The 23532-nt window shown below is 37.2% G+C and overlaps 1 protein-coding gene across 3 annotated transcripts in view; it reads left to right on the forward strand.

The window, feature by feature from the left end:
* The window catches only part of DDHD1 (DDHD domain containing 1), an 84587-nt gene that overhangs the window by 13805 nt on the left and 47250 nt on the right, over positions 1–23532 (forward strand). For 2 of the 3 annotated variants that reach the window (XM_082853066.1, XM_082853067.1), the window contains exon 2: positions 20345–20518. In XM_082853066.1, coding sequence (XP_082709192.1) covers positions 20345–20518 — 174 coding nt within the window. Of the gene's footprint in view, positions 1–20344; positions 20519–21156; positions 21178–23532 lie in introns of all 3 variants that reach the window. The other variant, XM_082853068.1, reaches the window with a different exon arrangement.

A 23532-nucleotide genomic window follows, 5' to 3' on the forward strand; every position in this document is an offset into this window, starting at 1 on the left:
TTTGAAGCATGTCCTTTTATCTCTGGTTTATTTTTTGTAGTGTAGTCTACTTTGATACTTACTTTGTCTCTCCTAACTTTCTTTTGATTAGTATTTGCATGTTATATCTATTCCTGTTCTTTTACTTTTAAATTTGCAAGTGTCTTAATATACCTATTGGATGTTGCTTTTTAAAATCCATTCTGACAATCCCTGCCTTTTATTTGGTGTTTTAGGCCTTTTGTATTGAATGTGATTAATGCTACGTTTGAGTGTAAATTTACCATCTTCCTAGTTTTCTGTTTGTCCCATTTCTCTTTGTTCCTTTTTCTCCTCTTTGCTGCCTTCTTTTGGATTGAGTTATGATTCTTTTTTATCTTCATTATTAACTTCTGGGGATACCTTTTTCATAGTTATCCTGGTTTGTGTTTTCTGAGCTATTTGTGTCCTAATTTCACATATATTAGATCTTATGATACTGCTCCCCAGCTCCTGGATGCTCTATCCTGTTTTTTAATTTTTCCACCACTCTGTGTGTGTGTGTGTGTGTGTGTGTTTCAGTTTGGGTAACTTCTTTTGATTTACGTTAACTGATTCTTTCCTGTGCTGTGTTGAGTCTACTGATGAACCCATCAAAAGTATTCTTTATCTCTCACTGTGTTTTTTAATTTCTAACATTTTTTATTTTTGTAGTTTCCATCTCTGCTGAAATTATCCATTTGATCATGCATGTTGCCCACCTTTTCCACTAGAGCCTTTAGCATATTAATCATAGTTATTTTAAATTCTCTAATATTTCCAACATCTGGGACATCTCTGGTCTAGTTCTGTTGATTGTTTTGTCTGTTGATGGTCTGCTTTTTTTCTTTTTTCTTCCTCTTCTTTGTATGTCTCAATTATTTGCTGAAAGCTGGACATTTCATGTTGGACAGTAGAGTATTTATGCCTAGAATTAGGCACACCTGGTCTTTTGTTAGGCCTTTAGCTGGGGAGGTTGATCAATCTAATTGGGGATTGAACTGGGTTTGGATCTTATTACTACAATAGTTAAAATCAATGCACTACAGGCATAAAATTGCCTTCTTTACCTTGTGTTTAGATTGGTGGCTGGTTTACCAAAGGGTTTTTTTCCATGCGCTTACCCTTCCCCAGGAGTAGATTGAATGTTTGCTGTATTGGTGATAATGGTGGGAGTGGAGAAAGGGCCATTCTCTGTTGTTCTGATGCATTTTCATTCTTAGGGGCAATATGTTTGAGTCTTCAGAGTGAGGTCTTCTCAGTGGTTTTACCCCTGCCCCAGCTGTAGGATCTAGACCCAGGACAGCATCCTGCCCCTACACCAGGGGTAGTTTGTTTTGTTTTTGTTTTGTTTGTTCGTTTCTGTTGGCTTTTCCCAACTGATTCGAGTCTTCATCTGTACCCTAAACACAACAGAATTTGCTGCCCTTCTAGCAGCAGCTTAACATTTTTGCTCTATAGGTGAGAGAGGAAGGCTCCAGGCAAGGCTTCATATCTTTCCCACAGCTACTGGTATCCCTCCCCTAGGCTTGCACCATGAAAGGATACTTTTTCAGGTTTCTCACCCCTCCCCCAGTCTTTCTTAATGAGCTCCTCATGAAATTTTTGGAGAAGGGGGTGGGTGGCAAAGGGTGCAGTTTCCCTTTGTGTCCCTTCAGATACAGTTTCCTTTTGTGTCTTCCAGGGGTTCTGTTTTCCTGATGTAACCCACACTTGAACTTTTGCAATTTGTTAAAAATTTTAGCTGAAATTTTTTTACTGGCTTGTATGGCATCTGGTGTAAGTAAGTGCTCACATTTTGTTTCTCCCTATTTTTCCTTGCATATTGTATTAGTTAGTTGCCCTGTGTCCTTAGGTCTCTGAAGGGTGTAAGAAGACATAATTTTACAAATTAAATGTGGTTTTTTTTTTTGTTTTCAGGGTAGAAGCAACATTCTTTCAGCTTTCTACATCCTAAACAAAGTTTGAAATTCAGTTGTACTTCTTTGTATATGTGGTTGCTCTAGGATTTACACTGAACATCTTTAATTTGTCACAGTCTAACTTCAAAAGTTATATTTCATTTCATGTAGAGTACAAGAAAAACCATATTATTGTTCTTCCATTTATTCCCTCATAGCCTGTTTGCTATTGTTTTATACATTTTACTATTACATATGTTATAAAATATTTTTGCTTTAAGCAATTTTTAAAAGAGATTTCTTTAAACAAAAGGAAAAGTCTTATATTTACCAAAATTATCATTTCTATTATTTTTCATTCCTTTATGTAGCTTCAAATTTTCATCTAGTTCTTCTGCTTAAAGAACTTTTTTTTGGGTTTCTCATACTGTGAATCTGCTGGTGATAAATTCTTTTAGCTTTTATCTAAAAAGTCTTTATTTCTCTCTCATTTTTGAAAGATAATTTTGCTGGATATAGAATCCTAGGTTGACATTTTTCCTTCAGAACTTTAAACATGTCACTCCACTACCTTTCACTTGTGTGGTATTTGAGAAGTATGCTGCTACTTTTATCTTTCTTCTAGATGTCATTTTCTTTTTCTGACAGCTTCCCCCACTCCACCTTTTCCCACTTTATTGACGATTTTCTGCAGTTTGATTATGATGTGTCTTGGTGTGGTTTTTTTTTTTTTTTCCCCTGCATTGGGTCTTCGTTGCTGCGCATAGGCTTTCTCTAGGTGCAGGGAGCAGGGGCTACTCTTCATTGTGGTGCACGGGCTTCTCATTGTGGTGGCTTCTCTTGTGGAGCATGGGCTCTAGGCGCATGGGCTTCAGTAGTTGTGGCACGCAGCCTCAGTAGTTGTGGCTTGCAGGCTCTAGAGCGCAGGCTCAGTTGTTGTGGTGCACAGGCTTAGTTGCTCTGCGGCATGTGGGATCTTCCTGGATCACGGCTCAACCTGTGTCCCCTGCATTGGCAGGTGGATTCTTAACCACTGCACGGGAAGTCTGGTATATTTTTCATTTTTGATGTATTTTCCATGTCTAGAAGTTCAGTTTTAGGTTTTTCTTTGTCTTCCACTTTATTCCTCATTAGGTTTGTTTTCCTCTGCCTCCTGGAATCTAGGGAGTGTGTGACTGTTTTAACATCTTTGTCTGATAACTTTACCATCTGTGCTGTTTCTGAATCTGTTGCTGTTGATTGACTTTTCTCCCTGCCTAAGGGTTGAATTTTCCTGCTGCTTTGAATACCTGTTCTTTCTTTTCTTCTCCTCCCCTCCCCTCCCCTCCCCCCTCCTCTCCTCCCCTCCTCTCCCCTTCCCTCCCCTTCTCTTCTCTTCCCACCTCTTCCCTTCCCTTCTCTTTTCTTTCTTCCTTCCTTTCTTCCTTCCTTTCTTTCTTTCTCTCTCTCTCTTTCTTTCTTTCATGCCAGATGTTATAAATTTTATATTGTGTGCTGGATTTTGTAGGATTCCTTTAACATTGTTGGACTTTGTTTTAGTACACATTTGTCACTTCAGATTAGTTTGATCCTATCGAGGCTTTCTTTTGAGCTTTATTAGGGTGGTGAGAGCAGCCTTTAGTTTGGGGATAGTTTATTCCTGCTACTGAAGCAGTACCTTTCTGAGAACGTTACTCATTTCCCCATGGAATAGGTCTTTTTTGCTCTGATTGATTAGAACTTGAACTGTTCCTAGCTCTATCTGAGCTCTGGAGATTGTTCCACCTACCCTTTCCAGTGGTCCTTTTCCCTGACCTCAGGTAGTTTCCTCCCATGCGTGCATAGGGGAGTATTTGACCAAAGACTCAAGGGAACTCCTCTAGAGAATTCCAGCACTTTCTTTCTGGAAAGCCCTCCACTTTCCAATATTTTGCCTCACACATTCTAGCTATCTTGACCTCCCTGAACTGTGAGCCATTTCACTACTGAGCAAGACCACTGGACTCTGTGTGGGTTACCTCTTCCTGTGCTGTAGCCTGGAAACTCCAGGCACAAAGCTTGGGCAGTTGTAGGAGTTCTCTCATGATCACTGTCCTCCCCTGCCTATTGTGCAATATCTGAAAGCTCATTGTTCCGTGTGTTCTGTCTGATTTTCTAGTTAAGGTAGGATAGTAAATCCAGTATGTGTTGCTGGAAGTAGTAGTCTACTTTTGGCTAGAAGTAGAAGTCTGTCCTTCCAGTTGAGCAAACTGATTTAGTCTCTCACTTCTTGATCTTTCTTTATTTCTCCCTTTATTAGGCACAACCTACTACTCTCATATCCTGCATGCCTTCCTTCCCAGGAATGTTGGAATAGACAAAGATAATACCTTTAGTAAGCTAATATGGATCAAGTGGCTGTTTGCCACACAGACTAGAATTGAGACGTCTTCTGCAGCTGTTTTTATATAGGGCTGTAGAATAGAAGTGATTTGTACATCAGAACTCTTTGCTGTTGCCTCTTTTTGCTGGCATACCACCTGTAGCCTAACAGACCAGTTGCTGCATTTAATTTCTCATGCTTCCTAGTCTCCACCTTTCTTTTACCATCTTATTTCTTCTAACTCAACGTAAAAACAGACTCTTGAGGATCTGTTTTCACATTCAAAGGATGCACCTTTTATTGATATCACCAGGAAGTAAATTGGAGCACTGGATTAAGCTGCCAGTCACGTGTGTCTGTGATCCCATCTGCAAGTCTTAGCTTATACTTAGTTTTTGGTTTTCTTTTTTATGTATATATATATGTATGTATATATATATATAAATTTATTTATTTTTTGGCTGTGTTGGGTCTTCATTGCTGCGGGCTTTCTCTAGTTGTGGTGAGCAGGGGCTACTCTTCGTTGCAGTATGCGGGCTTCTCACTGCGGTGGCTTCTCTTGTTGTGGAGCATGGTTCTAGACGCATGGGCTTCAGTAGTTGTGGCACGCGGGCTCAGTAGTTGTGGCCCACGGGCTTAGTTGCTCTGCAGCATGTGAGATCTTCCCAGACCAGGGCTCGAACCTGTGTCCCCTGCTTTGGCAGGCGGATTCTTAACCACTGTGCCACCAGGGAAGTCCCTAGTTTTTGGTTTTCTGAGCCTGCTTTTCTGGTTGTCACAGTGTGAGGTTTTCATTTTGGAAGAGATGATGGGGGAAAAGGAGGCTAGGTTAATCAAATGGCTGAGGATTCTAGAGAGCTAGTCTTGATATAGTCAGATTTAACTGCTGCATGTGGTTTTAGATATAGTGTGTATACAATAATGCCATAATTTGGAATGGGATTTTATAGTTTACAGAATGCTTTCATATAAGTTATTTTATTAATCACTATTATAACTCTGCAGTGAGATAGAATATCCTTATGTTACAGATAATAAACTGAGGCTCAGAGAAGTTAAGGATGGAACTGGAATTAGAGCCCAGGCCTTCTGAGTCCTTAACCAGTTCCTCTCTGCTGTATCACAGCATCCATGATGTCACAGCTTATGCCATGTGAAGTCAGATGTGAAGATTATATGCCAACAATACCTAATATCCTGGAGTATTTTGTAACCTATGTAAGAGTAACTTGCCCATGTTTACTGCTACTTATTCCTTCTATTTGATGATTTTCTGAATATGTACCTTGAATATAGGAATATGTTTCTGAATATGTTCAGGAACTTAATAAAGTTCCTGAATATAAGTTCCTTGTGACTTTAGTCTTAGGAACTTCTCAAATGTTTTCCTCAGCTTTAGTTTTTCTTTTGATTTTGACCCAACATAGAGCTTAAATTCTGATGATCACATTTCACTTATGGCTAGTTAACCTGCCTGAAGAGAAACTGTTTTGACAGTCTGACATTTGTTTGCCAGCTTCCTAAATTTTGTGCTACTCTTTTATAATATGAATTGTTTTCTTTCAGTACTTTTTTTTTTTTAAATCAGCAGGTCACATTTTATTTCATTCCACAATACTCATCTAATGTCTACTAGATAAAAGAAGGGAGTGATCACCTCTACCTCAAGTTTATAAAAAGCTTTCCAGAGAAATGTATGCTTGATTTTGATCTTAAAGAAGGATGTTATTGGCAGAGGAAATAGCATGTTTAAAGGCCTGGAGTTATGAAGGAAGATGATGCATGCAGAGGACACAGGCTCTCTTTGGCAGGAGCATTGGAAATAAGGTAGAAAAGAGTGGAAGAGGGAAACTGGGTAGATAGATAGAGACTAGATCAGGACAGGTCATTTCATACTGAAACTTTTATCCTATGAAAATGAAACATTGGAAGGTATAAAATGGAGTAATTACTTGACCAGTTTTGCATTTTAAAATTATCATTCTGACAGCCATGTGGAAGATAAGTGGAGAGCCAGGTGGGGGGAAGGGATAAATTAGGAATTTGGGAGTAACATAGACACACTACTACATATAAAAGAGATAAACAAGGACCTACTGTGTATAGCACAGGGAACTATACTCAATATTATGTAATAACCTATATGGTAAAAGAATCTGAAAATGAATATATGTATGTGTAAATCACTTTGCTGTACACCTGAAACTAACACATTTTAAGTCAACTATACTTCAATAAAAGGTAATTAGTTTAAAAATGTAAAAAAAAAAAAAAATAAGTGGAGAGCCAGAAAAGTGATATATCATAATCAGGGAGACTAGTTAAGGAGTTACTGCAGTACTGCAAGTGAGAAACCGTGAGGGTCTAGGGCAGCCATCCCCAACCTTTTTGGCACCAGGGACCGATTTCATGGAAGGGTGGGGAGGGAATGGTTCAGGCGGTAATGAGATCAGTGGTTCAGATGGTAATGTGAGCGATGCAGGGGGGATGGTTCAGGCGGTAAGGTGAGTGATGGGGAGCGGCAGATGAAGCTGCGCTCACTTGCCTGCCACTCACCTCCTGCTGTGCGGCCCGGTTCCTAACAGACTGGTCCTCGGCCCAGGGGTTGGGGACCCCTGGTCTTAGGGCATCACTCTTTGAATGGTTATTGAAGGGGTAGAGGAAAATATTAAGAAAGTAGAGTGTACGCTATCAGTGCAATATGAGTAAAAGGAAGGGTGGTCCAGGTTATCGCTGATGTTTTTAACTTGGGTGGGTTGTGGAAGAACAGGTTTCCCACCCAGGTCCATCTTGGGGTGGCAGAGGGAAGTTAAATAACAGTTTATTTTGACATTGCATTTAAGGTGCCTATTGTACACCCAGGTAGAAGCGTTCACTAGGCATTTGGATAAATAGGTCTGGAGCTCAGAAGAAAACAGTGCTGCAATTAAAAATGCAAAAATCCTCATAATTTAAACTGGTGGTTTCTAAAATGGGGTATGCAAACTCTATATTGTGTGTTAGAACAAAAATGTTTGAATACATATTTACTTTCTGTTTCATCTTTTCAAGTTTTCTCTTTTTGTATGTTTTGTAATGTATAAAACATTTTAGAACAGTAATGCATATGCATGATTTATAAATAAGTACATATGTATGAGAATATGCTTAAAATATTTTTGGAGATACTAATTTAAACTGGTTGGAACTAGTGATCAGTCTGAACATTTTGCTTTACAATAATAACCTCGAGGACTTTTTAAAAAATACATATTTCTAGACCTTATCTCCAGAGACTGATTTATTAAGTGTGTAGCAGGAAATATGAAAACTTCATCTTTTAATTTAATTCCACAGGTAATTCTGATAATTGGCCAAGTTTGAGAATCACACATTAAAACTGGAAAATATGTAGAGTATAGAAAGAGAAGATAAGGAAAAGATAGGTTTAAATGACACTTTGCTGATTCTAAAAGCTCCAACTATGTTAATTCTTATTCTTTTGATTTTAATAATCTGATAGAATGGCCATAGTCAGTATTGAATTGATTATCTCCAATAAGCTAAAATTAACATTAAAAATTCAAAAGTCTGTTTTAATGTTATATATTCCATTTTTGGCACAGGTTTCTCTCCCATATCTATGCAAATTATATCAAACATTCAAGTACCTAGCGAGAATATGTACCTTAAGCATGTAAAATTCTGCATTACTTAGATCTTTGATCCTTCAGAATATTAACCTTGGAAGGCTAAGGGCAAAAAGGTATATGAGTTAAAGCCTATTCTCCATTTTGAAATGGAGAGATTGCTAACAACATCTAAAAACTGCCTTCTGTGAATGAAAGTATGAGAAAAGGATGAAAATGTAATGTGAATTCCTGGAAGGATCATGTAGTAAAAACTTTTGAGGACTGTTATGGGCTGAATTGTGTCCCCCCACAAACTTATAAGTTAAAGTCCTCACTGCCATCACCGCAGAATGTGATCGTATTTCTAGGTAGGACCTTTAAAGAGATGATTAAGTTAAATGCCATTAGGGTTGGCCCCAATCTAATCTGACTGCTGTCCACATAAGAGGAGGAAATTTGGACACACAAAAAGACAACAGGGATACACATGCACAGAGTAAAGACCATGTGAGGCCATAGTAAGAAGGTGGCCATCTGCAAGCCAAGGAGAGAGGCCTCAGAAGAAACAAAACCTGCTGACATTTTGATTTTGGACTTCTGCCCTCCAGAACTGCAAGAAAATAAGTTTCTCTTATTTTAACTACCAAGAATGTGGCATTTTGTGGGACTTCCCTGGTGGCGCAGTGGTTAAGAATCCGCCTGCCAATGCAGGGGGCACAGGTTCTATCACTGGTCTGGGAAGATCCCACATGCTGTGGAGCAACTAAGCCCGTGCGCCACAACTACTGAGCCTGCGCTCTAGGGAGATGCTGAGCCCACGTGCCACAACTACTGAAGCCTGCATGCCTAGAGCCCTGCTCTGTATCTGTAGCAAGAGAAGCCACCACAGTGAGAAGCCCGTGTACCACAATGAAGTGTAGCTCCCACTCACTGCAACTAGAGAAAGCCCACGTGCAGCAATAAAGACCCAGTGTGGCCAAAAATAAATAAATAAACAAACAAATAAATAAAATAACATTTTTAAAAAGCCAATGTATTTCCCAAAGGCAGTAATAAGTACTATCTTTAAAAAAAAAATAATAATGTGATGTTTTGTTATGGTAGCTCTAGCAGACTAATAGAAGGACAGTAAACCACTTATTCAGCTTTACAGTTACACTAATGAAGAAATAAATATATGCAGGTTTTAAAACTCTTATGGTCTTGTTTCTTGAGTCAAAAGAAACAAAAAGTATTTAAGGTATAATTATATTACCCAGAGTTTCTTACCCCTATGAAATTGATTTAAATTGGTGAGTCATAAATATTAACAGTAGCTCTTGCCTAAACATAATTTAGTATTTTTAGTGTAATTGCTACTTTCAGATGGGATCCCTGGTATGTTTTGAGGTATAGGTATTTCTTTCATAAGATAGAATTTTTTATGATTGCTAGGAACTAATGAAATTTTGCGATTATAACATTTGTAGCTAAGCTAAATGATGATTAGGATAATGACTGTTTAGTTACCTTTGTCCTACAGTATTCCTCCAGATTATAGTTCCTGTCTAGTGAATGAGCAAGTCGTCAGGTATTAGAATGGAAGGTAGCATTTTGTTATCTAGTTCCTAATTTACTACCTTTCATTCCATTTACCAATTAAACATTATTATTTTCATGCATAATGTTTTTCTTATCACCCACATTTTGAGAAAGTCAGTTTGTTACTTTTAATATTGATTTTTATTATGAATTATCTCAAGTATATACAAAAGTCTAGATTATATAACCACCAGGCAGTACTCCCCCTTGTTTAGCTTTTTAAGCATTACAGATATAATCAAAATCTCCTCTGCAACTTCTCCCGTTCCCTTTTCTTCAGTCCAAAAGTAATCACTCTCTTAGATTTGCTGTTTATTCCCATATATTTTTTAGATTATTAGATTAGTATTCACATCGACATTTTTTGGTCTGTTTTAATAACTTTATAGTGCCATTCTGTTGCCATTCTGTGCCTTCTGCAGTTTGCTTTCTGGTTCAGCTTAGGATTTTGAGATTTATCCATGCTGACACATTAACTCCAGCTACTTGTTTTCTCTGTATATAATAATATTCCACTGCATGAATTTACCACAGTTTGTTTTCCTCTTTGGACACTTAGGATGTTTGCAGTTTTTTGCTGTTATAAACAGTGCTGTAATAAAAGATTTTCTATACATCTCCTTTTACAAATGTGCCAGAATTTCTGTAGAGTATATACCTAGGAATGGAACTGTTTCTCTGATTACCAGTGAATCTGAGCATATTTCATATTATAGTTTTATTGACTGTTTGGATTTCCTGTTCTGTGAAAATCTTGTTATATCAGAGTCCAGTCGGGAGACAGAAACCACACAGTAATTTCAACAGAGAAAGTGTAACATGAAGAATTATTAACAGAGGAATGAAGTCACAGGACAAGGAGAACTCTATGAAACATACAGAAATAGCAGATGCAGGTAGCAGCCACCATCCCTAGGACTGAGATAGAGCACTCAAGGAAGAGGCTATTTCCTCTCAGTGTTGAGATTCTGACCCAGAGAGTGTGACAGTAGTCACTGAGGTGCTATCCCTCTGGGACTGCTGGAAATCTGCCCCCTGGAGTGCTGAGGGGAATACTTCCACAGGAACTCACCACAGGCTGCCTGAGCGGGTGTGGAAAAAGTATTTCAAGGGGAGGTGCCTAGCAGGTGACATTCCACAGTGAAACTGCCTGCAGGGCTGTGGTCCTGGGCAAAGCTGCCCATGGGAGGGTGCCACTGCTGTTAGCACCTGGGCACTAAAAAATAAAATTCACTCCCTGCAAGAATTCAATAAGGTGAGCACACTGGAACCAGAGAGAGAAACCCCTTCCTCATCCATTATAAAGGACAATTTGGTAGAAGTAATTCAGCAAAATGTTAGCCACATAATGGTTTAAGTGGGCCTCTGTGGGGCTGCTCTAGAACCCTAGCCACCATTTATAGTGTTAATCCTATGAGAAGTATGTTCAGAGTACTAGACAGTAAATACTAGGTACTAAGTATTTTTCTTAATCTTCCACCTGTTTTCTATCCTCCTTGTCTCTCATATCTCCTTCCCCTTATGTCTTCTAATTTTCTTATATCCCATCCTTTCTTATTTCTTCTTCCTCTGAATAGCAATACTCCACCATTCCTATTTTCCATTACTCTGTGACTTCCTTCATCTTTAAGTCCTCTGTGGTCAGATGTGCTCTGTAAGTTTCTAGAGCAGTGAATTATAGGCATGCTTTGTACCCGGGTGTGTAAAGCTGTAAGGGCATAGTGAAGCTGGAGGGAAAGTGTCAAGACTTTCTCTCTATACATATCATACATTGCAAAGTACAATATGGGTTGAAATAGTTCTTGAAAACAGTCCTTTAGAAATCTTACAATTGTTCCCTCTGCCTTCTGGTATAAGTCTAGCTTTTTAATACCTAAAATTCTTTTTTTTTTTTTTTTACAATGTATGTATGTATTTATTTATTTTTGGCTGTACCAAGTCTTAGTTGCAGCATGCGGGATCTTTGTTGCGGCATGCAGGATCTGTTTTAGTTGTGGCATGCGAGATCTTTAGTGTGGCATGCGAACTCTTAGTTGCAGCATGTTGGATCTGGTTCCCCAACCAGGGATCGAACCTGGGCCCCCAGCATTGGGAGCGTGGAGTCTTAGCCACTGGACCACCAGGAAAGTCCCAATAGATAAAATCCTTTTTCCCAGAATTCCCCTACCCACACATAAGAGATCCACTCAAGCTTTTGCTTAAATGAAGGAAGTGTTCATAGTGGAAAATGGACCTTGTAATTGTTTTCTAGTCAAGGAGAACCCACATTTTTCTTTTGATTCCAGTAAAGGCCCATCTTTTATTATGATTTGCCTAAGAGTTATAATTAGGATAATAACTTGGTTATTTTCTTCCAGGCAGGTGGTAATGATAAGTACTAGTCTTTATTAAGTTTAAATTGACTTTCAATGAGTGTTTTATAAATGAAACGTAATTCTTTGTTAATCTAGTTCCAGCATATTAATTTAATCCATTAGCCCTTTGAAAAATTTGTCTCTGGTCCCTGTCTACATACTCTGTTGTATAACAGATGTATCCAGATCTTTCCATTCCATAACTACAAAGTGAGGTGACATTTTAAATATATATCTGTGCAAGCCCCTATCAGCATGAGATTCTGTTGCATATGATTTTTTAAAGCCAGAATAACAGTGGCTTTAAACACAAAAGGGTCTATTTCTCTGTACTTAGAGGAAATATGGATGTCTAGAGTTCAGGGCTATGTGACAGCTCCACTGTAATCAGGGACAGAGGCTCCTTCTGTTACTCAGCTTTCCATTCTTTGTAAGTGACTTGATCTAAGAGAGTTTCAGGAGCTCAAGACATAGGTAGCAGAAAAGAAAGAGGAGAAGGTCAAAGAGCTGTACCACCAGTAATTTCTGCTGTATCCTATTACCCAGATTCAATCACATGACCAAACCTAGCTGCCCAAGGAGACCAGAAATAGTCTTTTTACTGAACATATTACTGCCCTGAATAATTTGGTATTCTTCTGTAAGGAATAGGAGGAGGATAGATACAGGACGGGCATCTAGCAGTTTCTTCCAAAATATGTGATCTTTATTTTTGCTGAATGTATTAGGATTCTCCTGAGAATAACAGAGATTATAAGGAATTGGCTCGTGCAGGTTTGGAGGTTGGCGAGTCCGAAATTTACAGAGATGTCCCAGTTCAAATCCAGAGGCCAGCTGGCTACTGTTAGAGCCAGGAAGCGCCAGTGTTCCTGTTCAAATCACCAAGCAAGAAGAGCTTAATATTCCAGTTTGAAGGCTGTTGACAGAATTCCTTCTTATTTGAGGGAGGGTTAGCCTTTTCTTCTATTCAGGCCTTCAACTGATTGGATGAGGCCCACCCACATTATGGAGGGCAGTCTCCTTTCCTCAGTCTATGGATTTAAATGTTAATCTCATCCAAAAACACCTACACATTGACATGTACACACTGCTATATTTAAAATAAATAACAAGGACCTACTGTATAGCACAGGGAACTGTGCTGAATATTCTGTAATAACCTAAATGGGAAAAGAATTTGAAAGAATAGATACATGTATATGTATAACTGAATCACTTTGCTCTACACCTGAAACTAACACAACACTGCTAATCAAATGTACTCCAATATAAAATAAAAATAGACAAATAAATAAAAACAGAAAAACAAAAACACCCTCACAGAAACATCCAGAATGTTTGACCAAATATCTTGGTACCCTGTGGCTCAGTCAAGTTGATACATAAGATTAACCACTCTACATATAAAACTAAAACGTGTATATTACCGACATGCCAAACATTATAGATATTTATAATATGGAAACAGAAAGATCCTTATAGTCCCACGTCCCCAAGATATCTGTTAATAATAGTTTAGTGTATTTTTCTCCACTTATTTTCAGTACATATGTATACTTTTATAAAACAGGATTATACTATTTATACATATATATGCACATGCACAAATATATATACATGTAGTATTATGATTTAATTTTTTCATTTCTATTTTAGACATTATTCCATGTCTTCTGAGCATTATCTCACTATAGGTTATTATCCATTCGTTCATATTTTGATTTATTTAATGAATATTTTTAACACCTGCTGTGTGCCAAGCATCATTTACATAGTCAATCATCTATTGGTAGAAATACAGGTCATTTCGTTTGTTTGTTTTTATTTGTTTTCTATTGTAAAATGAGATAAACATCTTTGTACTGTATCTTTAGGCATTTTTGCAAGAGTTCTTATAAAGTGTATTTCTAGAATTGATCTGTAAAAGATAGAAGTGTTTTTAGGTTTTAAAAGGTACTGCTAGGCCAGAGTTTCTCAGCCTCCGCACAGTTGACATTTTGGGCCAGACAATTCATTGTTGCTGGGAGGGGTGATGTGGGGTGCGGGGAGCTGTCTTGTGCACTGTAGGATGTTTAGCAACATCCCTGGCCTAGATGCCAGCACCACCACCACCCCAAACCTTGATGAGTGAGGGATGAATCTGAGGGTGACTTAGGCGATAAAATGTATAGTCCTCAGTGTGTGTCCAGCTATAGTTGTAAGACACATGTAAGGAGGAGACATCTTGGATGACTTCCAGATTTCTGTCTTGGGTGACCAGCTAAATACTGTCAGCACACCACTTGCCATGATAGGGAATACAGGTGGAGTAACAGGTTTGTGTTCTGTTTTGTTTCTTCCAGGAAACTAATGTGTTCCATGGCTATTTGTGATTCTGGTTAACTATTGATCTTTCTACTAGGAGATGTTCAGTTGGCAGTTGAATGTTTGGATGTAGAATTCAAGACAGAGGCCTGAACCAAAATGATGTAGTACTTGACTGCATACTGCTGGAATTCAAAGCTGAGGTGTAAAGCTCCCAGGACATCTATCCAGAGGATACATGCTTAGATTTATTTGGTTGGCCAAAAAGTGCCTTCGCTTTTTAAGTTAAAATAAAAGACACATTTTTAATTTTCACCAAGAAATTTATTGAAGAACATACTCACCCTTTTCTTCCACTGCCTTCTGCCATTTTTCAGGCAACTACATAAATACATCTTCCCAAAATTTTTATCTTTTTGAGAAAAAAACGATTCCAGGGTGCCTTTTATAGTCTTCCAGGGAATTGAAATTTTTTCCATTAAGAGAATTTTTTCTTTTTGTTTTTTTGTTTGTTTGTTTGTTTTTTGTGGTACGCGGGCCTCTCACTGTTGTGACCTCTCCCGTTGCGGAGCACAGGCTCTGGACGCGCAGGCTCAGCGGCCATGGCTCACGGGCCCAGCCACTCTGCGGCACGTGGGATCTTCCTGGGCCGGGGCATGAACCCGTGTCCCCTGCATCGGCAGGCGGACTCTCAACCACTGCGCCACCAGGGAAGCCCGAGAATTTTTTCTTTTTAATTTATTTATTTTTGGTTGCATTGGGTCTTCGTTGCTGTGCCCGGGCTCCCTCTAGTTGCGGCAAGCAGGGGGCCACTCTTTGTTGCGGTGCACGGGGCTCTCACTGCGGTGGCCTCTCCCGTTGCGGAGCACGGGCTCCAGGCGCACAGGCTTCAGCAGTTGTGGCACGCGGGCTCAGTAGTTGTGGCGCACGGGCTGAGCCGCTCCACAGCAGGTGGGATCCTCCCAGACCAGGTCTCGAACCCCTTTCTCCCGCATTGGCAGGCGGATTCCTAACTACTGCACCACTAAGGAAGCCCAAGAGAATTTTGTAAAGACCTAAATAAATGGAAATCCGGAGGTGCAATATCTGGTGAATACAGCAGATGAATCGGAACTTCCCAACCAAGCTGTAACAGTTTTTGCCTGGTCATCAAAGAAACATGCGGTCTTGCATTATCTTGATGGAAGATTATGCATTTTCTGTTGACTAATTCTGGATGCTTTTCGTCAAGTGCTGCTTTCAGTTGGTCTAATTGGGACAGTACTTGTTGGAATTAATCGTTTGGTTTTCCAGAAGGAGCTCATAATAGAGGACTCCCTTGCAATCCCACCATATACACAACATCACCTTCTTTGGATGCAGACTGGCCTTTGGTGTGGTGGGTGGTGGTTCATTTCGCTTGCCCCATGGTCTCTTCCATGCCACATTATTGTATAGTATCCACTTTTCATCTCCTGTCACAATTTGTTTATAAAATGGAACGTTTTCATTATGTTTACATAGAGAATTGCATGCAGAAATATAGTCAAGAAGGTTTTTTTTTTTTTTTTTTTTGCTTAACTTACGTGGAGCCCAAACATCAAAGTGACGAACATAACGAAGCTGGTGCAAATGATTTTCAGCGCTTGATTTGGATATTTTGAGTATGTCGGCTATCTCCCGCGTGGTATAACGCTGATTGTTCTCAATTAATGTCTCGATTTGATCACTATCAACTTAAACTGAGCTACCTGACCGTGAAGCATCGTCCTTAGAGAAATCTCCAGCACAAAACTTCTCAAACCACTTTTGACACGTTCGATCAGTCACAGCACCTTCTCCATAGGTTGCACAAATCTTTTTTTGCATTTCAGTTGCGTTTTTACCTTTCTTGAAATAATAAAGCATAATATGCTGAAAATGTTGCTTTCTTCGGTCTTCAATATTAAAATAGCTACACAAAAATTCACCAGTTTTGATAAGTTTTTTTAAATGCACGCTGATATGACAGCTATCACATACAATCTAACAAAATTGTTTTGAATGAAGTGAAAGACTAAGTGCTACTAGAGCCATCTTATGAAAAAAACCGAATGAACTTTTTGGCCAACCCAATATTAGGCTCAAGAGAGGAAAGGATTTGAGAGTGTAGATGTGTGCTAAAACTTGTTTTACTCTTTTTAACTCTACTTTTTACTTCCATGGTTTTTATGGGGAGGCATGCTTGCCTCTGGTTTGTAAGTCTCATAATAGCCTGGCAATGTAAAATTTCCCAAATTATTTATTTAAAAATTACGAATACAACTAACTAGCCTGTATTTCTTGGGGAGAGAGATAAAAAGGGACCTTTTCCTGTTTGAGAATGTAGGTTGCATTGTGTGGTAGAAAGAGTTTGAGTGAACTTTGGAGTCAACATTGGTTAGAATCTTGGTTCTCATAATACTTGTTTGCCTCTAGGCAAATTATTTAGGTTCACTAAGAGTCATTTTACTCATTTGTAAAACTGGGGAAGTCATAGCTATCTTTAAGGTTACTGTTAAGATTAAATGAGATGAGCTTTTGGATGTGGAGGATAATGGCAGCTGTCCAAATCTAAATCTCCACACATTCTCCCCAAAAGCCACATACACATAAACCATACATAGCTGACACCTTTAGCATTACTACGAGAGAGACAATACCACAAATTTTAAATTACTTGTAAGTAAAGAAACAGCAAATTACAGTAGTTCTTGTTACTGCTATAAACCTCTGAATCTGGAGACTGGGGCAGGGAGAGGCTTAAGAGACAGTGAAAATAGAGAGGAGATTAGAGGTTAAAATGAAGCACAAAGGCACCCTCAGAAAGAAAATGTTCTCCACACAACTGGAAAAATACGAACACAGGCTTGGGACTTGGTAATTCATAGCACTAACTGTAGGGAGGGTGTGTGAAAGTGAGAGGGACCAGAAGTAGTAACATCAGAGAAACATTGCCGGTGGGAGAGGAGAAAGAGAAAAGATACTGCCCCTTGGAGCCATGGCAATAAGAGGAAAGAAGAAGTAAGGAGAAAGTGAAGGGTCCTGGAGAAATGAAAGAAGAACAAGGCACACCAATCCAGTCTTCACTCACCACTACCACCACTGCCACCACCATAACATCCATCCATTAAAGGAGCTGCTCTTAATAATCTGCAGCAGCAGACACTCTGGAACTAAGAAGTCCATCCATAAAATGCTCATGAACAGAGATAAATCAAATGCCATACAAAGCTACTCTAAGAGGAATACAGAAAATGTGAGATCAGTACATTTCCACTGATTATAGTTCTTCCCCCAAAAGCAAACACAAAACAAAGAGAAGCTGTATTGTAACACTCCAACCAAATATTCTCAAACAAACTTAGGGACATACTAATAGGGGCACTGATGAAAGGAATGTTGATGTAAGGGGCACTGATGAAAGGAAGGAAAACAACCAAAAGAATGAAAATGAGATGCAGAAAGAAGTAAAAAGCTTCAGAGAGGAAGTGGTTGAAATGCAATACAGGCAAAGGAAGACCCAACATACTTATAATTGGAGTCTCTGAAGAAGAAATCAGTGGAACAGAACTAATCCAAGGAAACTTTTCAGAAATAAGAGGAAAACTGAAATCTACAAATTAAAAGGACCCACCTTGGCAAATTGATTCAGAGCAATGAACTCTGAGTCATAAACTGTTAGAATTTAAAGACTAGTAAAACTGTTAGTAATTTTAAAGGCAAATTTTTTTCTGGGCCTCCTGGTGGGGGGAAAAAAATCACATTACTAATAAAAAAAATTAGGCTTACGTCAGACTTCTCTAGAATGATATACAAAGGAAGGCTACAGTAGAGCATTTTTTAAAACTCAAGGAAACAAAGTTCAAGGTAGCCAACCTGTCCTTCAAGTATCAAGGCTATAGATAAGCAGCTTTGAACATGAAAGAATTTAAGAAATCTTTAGTGAGAATTTAATATATTGTAGATCCAAGACTAAAACAGTGGTGGGGACATGGGTGTAATTGTTATATGTAAGTGGGTAGAGAGAGAAAGGGAAAAAGAATAAGATCATTCTCTATTATATAAGTAATAAGTGGGAATTTTGGATACCACTTAAAATGGACAGACCAGGTAATAAAAGTTTAAATAAACAAAAAAGAGACTTAGGACACTGTAAAATACATTCATACTCACACATGCATGTGTGAAGGTAACCCCTAGAACCAAAACTGCAAATATTCCTAAATACCAAAATAATTTTTTTGAAAAGCAAAATCATCAACTAGAGAGAGTAAGTAAAATCATCAACTAGAGAGGGTAAGAATAATAAAAAATAGTAATTATAGAAAAAGAGAGTTCAAACATATCAGTTATATCAGTAAGCATAAATGAGCTTAACTCACCTATTAAAAGATTTTAAATGGGTTCATAAAGCAAAACCCAATTCTGTGCTGTATACAAGAGACAATCTAAAACAGAGAAAAGGGTTAAAAATAAAGGGATGTACAAAAACATCACAGGCAAATGGAAGCGATAAGAAAGCAGGGGTTGTAATCTTTTTTTTTTTTTTTTTGCGGTCTGCGGGCCTCTCACTGTTGTGGCCTCTCCCGTTGCGGAGCACAGGCTCCGGATGCGCAGACTCAGCGGCCATGGCTCACGGGCGCAGCCGCTCCGCGGCATGTGGGATCTTCCCGGACCGGGGCACGAACCCATGTCCCCTGCATTGGCAGGTGGACTCTCAACCACTGCGCCACCAGGGAAGCTCAGGGGGTTTGTAATCTTGATAGACAAAGTAGAATCTAGCACACACGCAAAAAATCATCAAACACAACAGAGTGTACTTTATAATGTTAAAACCCAAAATTCTCAACGAATTTATATTTTTGAGTATCTATCCACCAAATAACACAGCAAACATCTGACTATAGCAGAATTGCTATAGCAGAATAAAGGATAACGCAAGAAGAATTAGAAACACATAATGGGAGATTTTGAATACATCACAGTATAAGTCTGGTACAAGATGTTTCAGGATCATCTAGTAAATTTTGTTTCAAACCAGGAATTGGCCGTTTCTTTAAGGAAATGATATTTAGAGATCACGATCTTTATATCAGGAGTGCTCACTTATACGGGGTTGGTCTTTATTTCTAGGCCTTTTTGGCACACAGAGCTTAGGATAATTTTTTTTAAATAGAAAATATACATCTTTATTTCATGCTGACATTTCTAATTGAAATTTAAAATACAGATTTATTTCTTTGATTTTTATATTTGTATCTCTTTTTACCTGTGCTAAAAATCTTGGTTTCTTATATTAATTTATTCTAATGATGAATAAAATTAATATATTCATCTTAATCTACAGTTTCAAATTAACAATACCAATATTATTACAATTATAACAGCATAGCTACTGCAAAAGGTTTAAGATATGTTTGCAGTTCTTTTTGTACATGGGGTATATCCTAATACATATATACAAATTACTGTGTTTTGAATCCTCTTGAAATAACTTCTCTATATGTGGTTAAACCACCAACTCTGTATAGTAAGGTTCATTTTTTTTTTAATTTTGCTTTTTAGTTTTAGGGTTTTGTTGTTTCAATTTTATTTTTGCTTTATGGGTTTTTAAAAAAGTTATTTTAAAGGATTCAAGACAACTTAACTAACAGTTGTGGTTTATAAATAGCAACTAAAAGTCTTAGGTTTATGGGACACTGTTTAATCAAAGAAATGTTCAGTTTTTCAAAGAAATTTTTTCTCAGTTTTTTTTCTGAAATGGTTGAGGAATTTACTGTAATTAAAAGTTTCACTTATTCCCGTATACTCGCTGGGAGCCCTTGACCTCCAAGGCAGCCCTAAAAAATGTACCACACTATGACAATACGCATTATTTCTAAACTACTTGTAGAAATTTATCTCAATATTTTCTAAGACATTGGAACTATCACTGGAGTCTTGCATGAAGTTTGTCAACCCCTTAGCCTACTAATTTTGGTTACTTGGGGCCTCAGTTACATAGGTAACGCTCCTCTCCCTTTCTAATGCCAAAGTACCTTTTACGTGTACTATTTAATACAAGTAAGATTATATGTTGTAAGCAAAATTATATACTGTGGCTTGGTGTCTGAAATTTAAAACTTTAAATGATTCTATTGGATCACAAAAGTCTGTTTTTGCCACAGCAGTAGTAAAATATAAAATTGTAGTTACTATTTCACTTCCTGAGAGGTTGGATCCTAAAACGTATAATTCTGTGATTTCCCTTTTCAGAGTCCGATAAAATACCAGTAATGCGTGGACAGTGGTTTATTGATGGTACTTGGCAGCCGCTAGAAGAAGAAGAAAGTAATTTAATTGAGCAAGAACATCTTAGCTGTTTTAGAGGTCAGCAGATGCAGGAAAGTTTTGATATTGAAGTGTCAAAACCCATAGATGGAAAAGATGGTAAGACCAGTTAATATATTTAATATGTTTTGTAAACCAAGTAAGTTGTTGATAAAGTTTAGAGTGGTTCCTAAGTTTAAAATAGTAATTCAGAAGTGTTAGAATTTATACAATTTGATTATTTCAAACATTTGATTATTATTTTAGAATTTAAAACTGCTATAAATTTCTGAACTATTTCCATTTTTATTTTACTTAATATGTGTTTTCATGGACGTGACACATGATTTACTATAAATGTACAAATTGTTATAATGTGCTCTCTGAATTAGTTCTTTTGAGTAGCTTTTTAGTCATCAAAGAAAATTGAACTTATAAAAAATCCCTTGTCATTATATCAAAAGAGCAGTTTTGCTAATATTTTAATGTTGGTTCTTTTCCTGAAGTTTAAAAAACTTTAATTTCTTTTGTATAAGTCCCTTTTAGGTGTCTCCATATTGATAACCGTATCAACTTTTAGTCTGAAACAGTCTACTCCTTATATTTCCTTATTTGGCATTTGGATAGTTTTTCTTTCAATAGTTTAAAATACTTATATACTAGCCAAGATTGCCATGTTTCATTATGTGTCTGATCTTGAGTAAAATTCAAAATGTGTGGTAAAGTTAAAAATACTTCTGTTGTTCCATTTACTGCAGGCAGTGGGATCAGCTATTCCGGTGAGTATAACAGTACAGGTAGATGAGAATTTGTGGATTTCTCTAATTTTTTTTTTTTTCCTAAAAGTGTTTCTTCATCCATGCTTGCCTTTATTTGGGAAGTTTCTTGGCAAGCCCTACTTAATCTAGTGAATTAAACTATGAATTAAGTGATTTTTTTCCTTCTCCTTGTAAAACATCTATAAAGCAGAAAAACTCAATATTGATCAAGTAATTCACAGAATGCAGCTTGGAAAAAATGAATTATGTAGTTGGGAGCAATTGATTACATAACATAATTAATTACAAAACAATAAGCTTTAAATTGACTTTTTTCCCCCTTATTGTTAATAACATTCCAAGTCTTTTCTCTCTCCTATTCCTTACTCTTTTATCTCTCTCTGAACACACACACACACACACACACACACACACACACACACACACACACACCACACACATGCAGGGAAACTGTATACTTTAGCTTATACCAAGTAAAAATATCTCTGTACCTTTAAAAGTCTGCATAATTGAGGAAAATGGTGGCTTCTAAATAAATTGGTAATTAGATCTAAGAAATGTCTATTATGTGCCAGATACCATATTCTAGGAATTTTAAATATTTCATTTTGCTAATCCCTGGAGTCAACTATGTTCTTATTTCACTGTGAAATTCAAGCTCAAGGTTCTTACAAATCAATATATAAATAACAGTTCAGTATCTATAAAGCAGAGCTGTATCTATATTCCTGCAGATTGCCGTAAAGACAATACTCTGGTTAAAGCACAGATAGCAGATTTTGTATATCTCTGATCTTTTATTAGTGACTGAAATATTTTGGAACCTCTCATCACCACTATCAAAATAACCACAAAAGCCTACTTCATAGTATTTGAAAGACTGAACTCTTTTCAAAATTTCATTCCTATTGGGAAAGGCTGAGTTCTGGATTTTTTCCTTTCTATTAATTCTCCTTAAGTCTTGCCTCAAAAATGGCAGTTCACCTTGACAAACCCAGTTTATCCACCCAAATTCTTTACTATTAATGCATGGAAAAAACCCAGGAGCTTGGAGGAGGAAAAGGATGAGTATGAAAAATAAAAATATAAGTATATTGTCCCCTTTCTCATACTGTGTTCAAAGCATTTCTTTTCCATTTGCTAATTCTCCCTGTGGAAGTTAGTCATCAGCTCTGTTTCATCTCTAGATCCCATCTACTTGGAATCTGAAATGTTAAATGGAGCAGCATACTTCAGATTTCTTCAAAGTGCCCTAATTTTATGATCCAGTCACTTAAATAAGTCTGATAAAAGAACATAGTTTGTATGAGTATATCTTTGAGTCTGTGTCAATTCTCGAGTATCAGTCTAGGATATTATATATAGTAGTATTTTTTGCTAGCTTTAAAGAGTGGTAAAATTCTAATTAGTAATAACAGAAAATTGTTAAACTGTTAGAACACTTTTGTATTGTAATCTTCCAAAATGATGATCTTTTGAGGTTCATTGGAAGAAAAATTGATTTTTTAAATATACTGTGACATAAAACATCAGCATGTTTTGTTATCAACAAAGGTTATAAATTCAATTCAGTATATATACTGTTGTCATGAATTTCCAGCCATTTTATTTATTATTTAGTATTATGTAAAGCATACATTCATGTGTTAAAATGTGACTTTTGACTTTGAAGATTATGGGAAATTCTGGAGTACATTTGAAAATTATCACTGGTCTTAATGAAAGAACATCTGCTTCCCAAAAAGCTACTGTTGTTGGAAAAATAACTCAAATTTATAATACAAAGATAAAAAGTATTACAATTTTTTGATTATTTCACTTCTTACCTCCAAGCTTCTGAAGTGTCATATTTTATCAATCTGAGGGGGGAAAATAGCTTTTCCACCTAAATCTTCTCATGTACATAGGATAAAGCCTTGACTCTTCATATTGTTAGAAGATTTTGAATATTCCTTGTGCAGATAGTACTGTGCCAGTTACTTTTGTGAAAGAAACAGACAGGGTTTTGGCTCTCAGGGAGTTTTAAACCTTTGGGGATGACAAAGCCTGCAGATGAGAAGTTACAAAGAGTAAGTACAAGGTAACAAAGTAGACAGTGCATGTTAAACATTCTGAAAAAGGATGTACAATAGAGTATTTATTGTACAATAAATTGTACAATATTTTTGTGCAATTGTACAAAATTGTACAATACAATTGTACAAAATTGTACAAATTGTACAATACAATTATTGTATTGTAGAGTATACAATAGAGTACAATCCCGTATTTAATAATTTAAAATAATTTTAAAGTACTATATTCAAGAACTCTTTTTAAGTGCTCTGGGGAATTCCTAAGAAACTTAACAGAGTT

Source organism: Leucopleurus acutus, assembly GCF_964270905.1.
Source record: "Leucopleurus acutus genome assembly, chromosome: 1".
Classification (NCBI taxonomy): domain Eukaryota; kingdom Metazoa; phylum Chordata; class Mammalia; order Artiodactyla; family Delphinidae; genus Leucopleurus; species Leucopleurus acutus.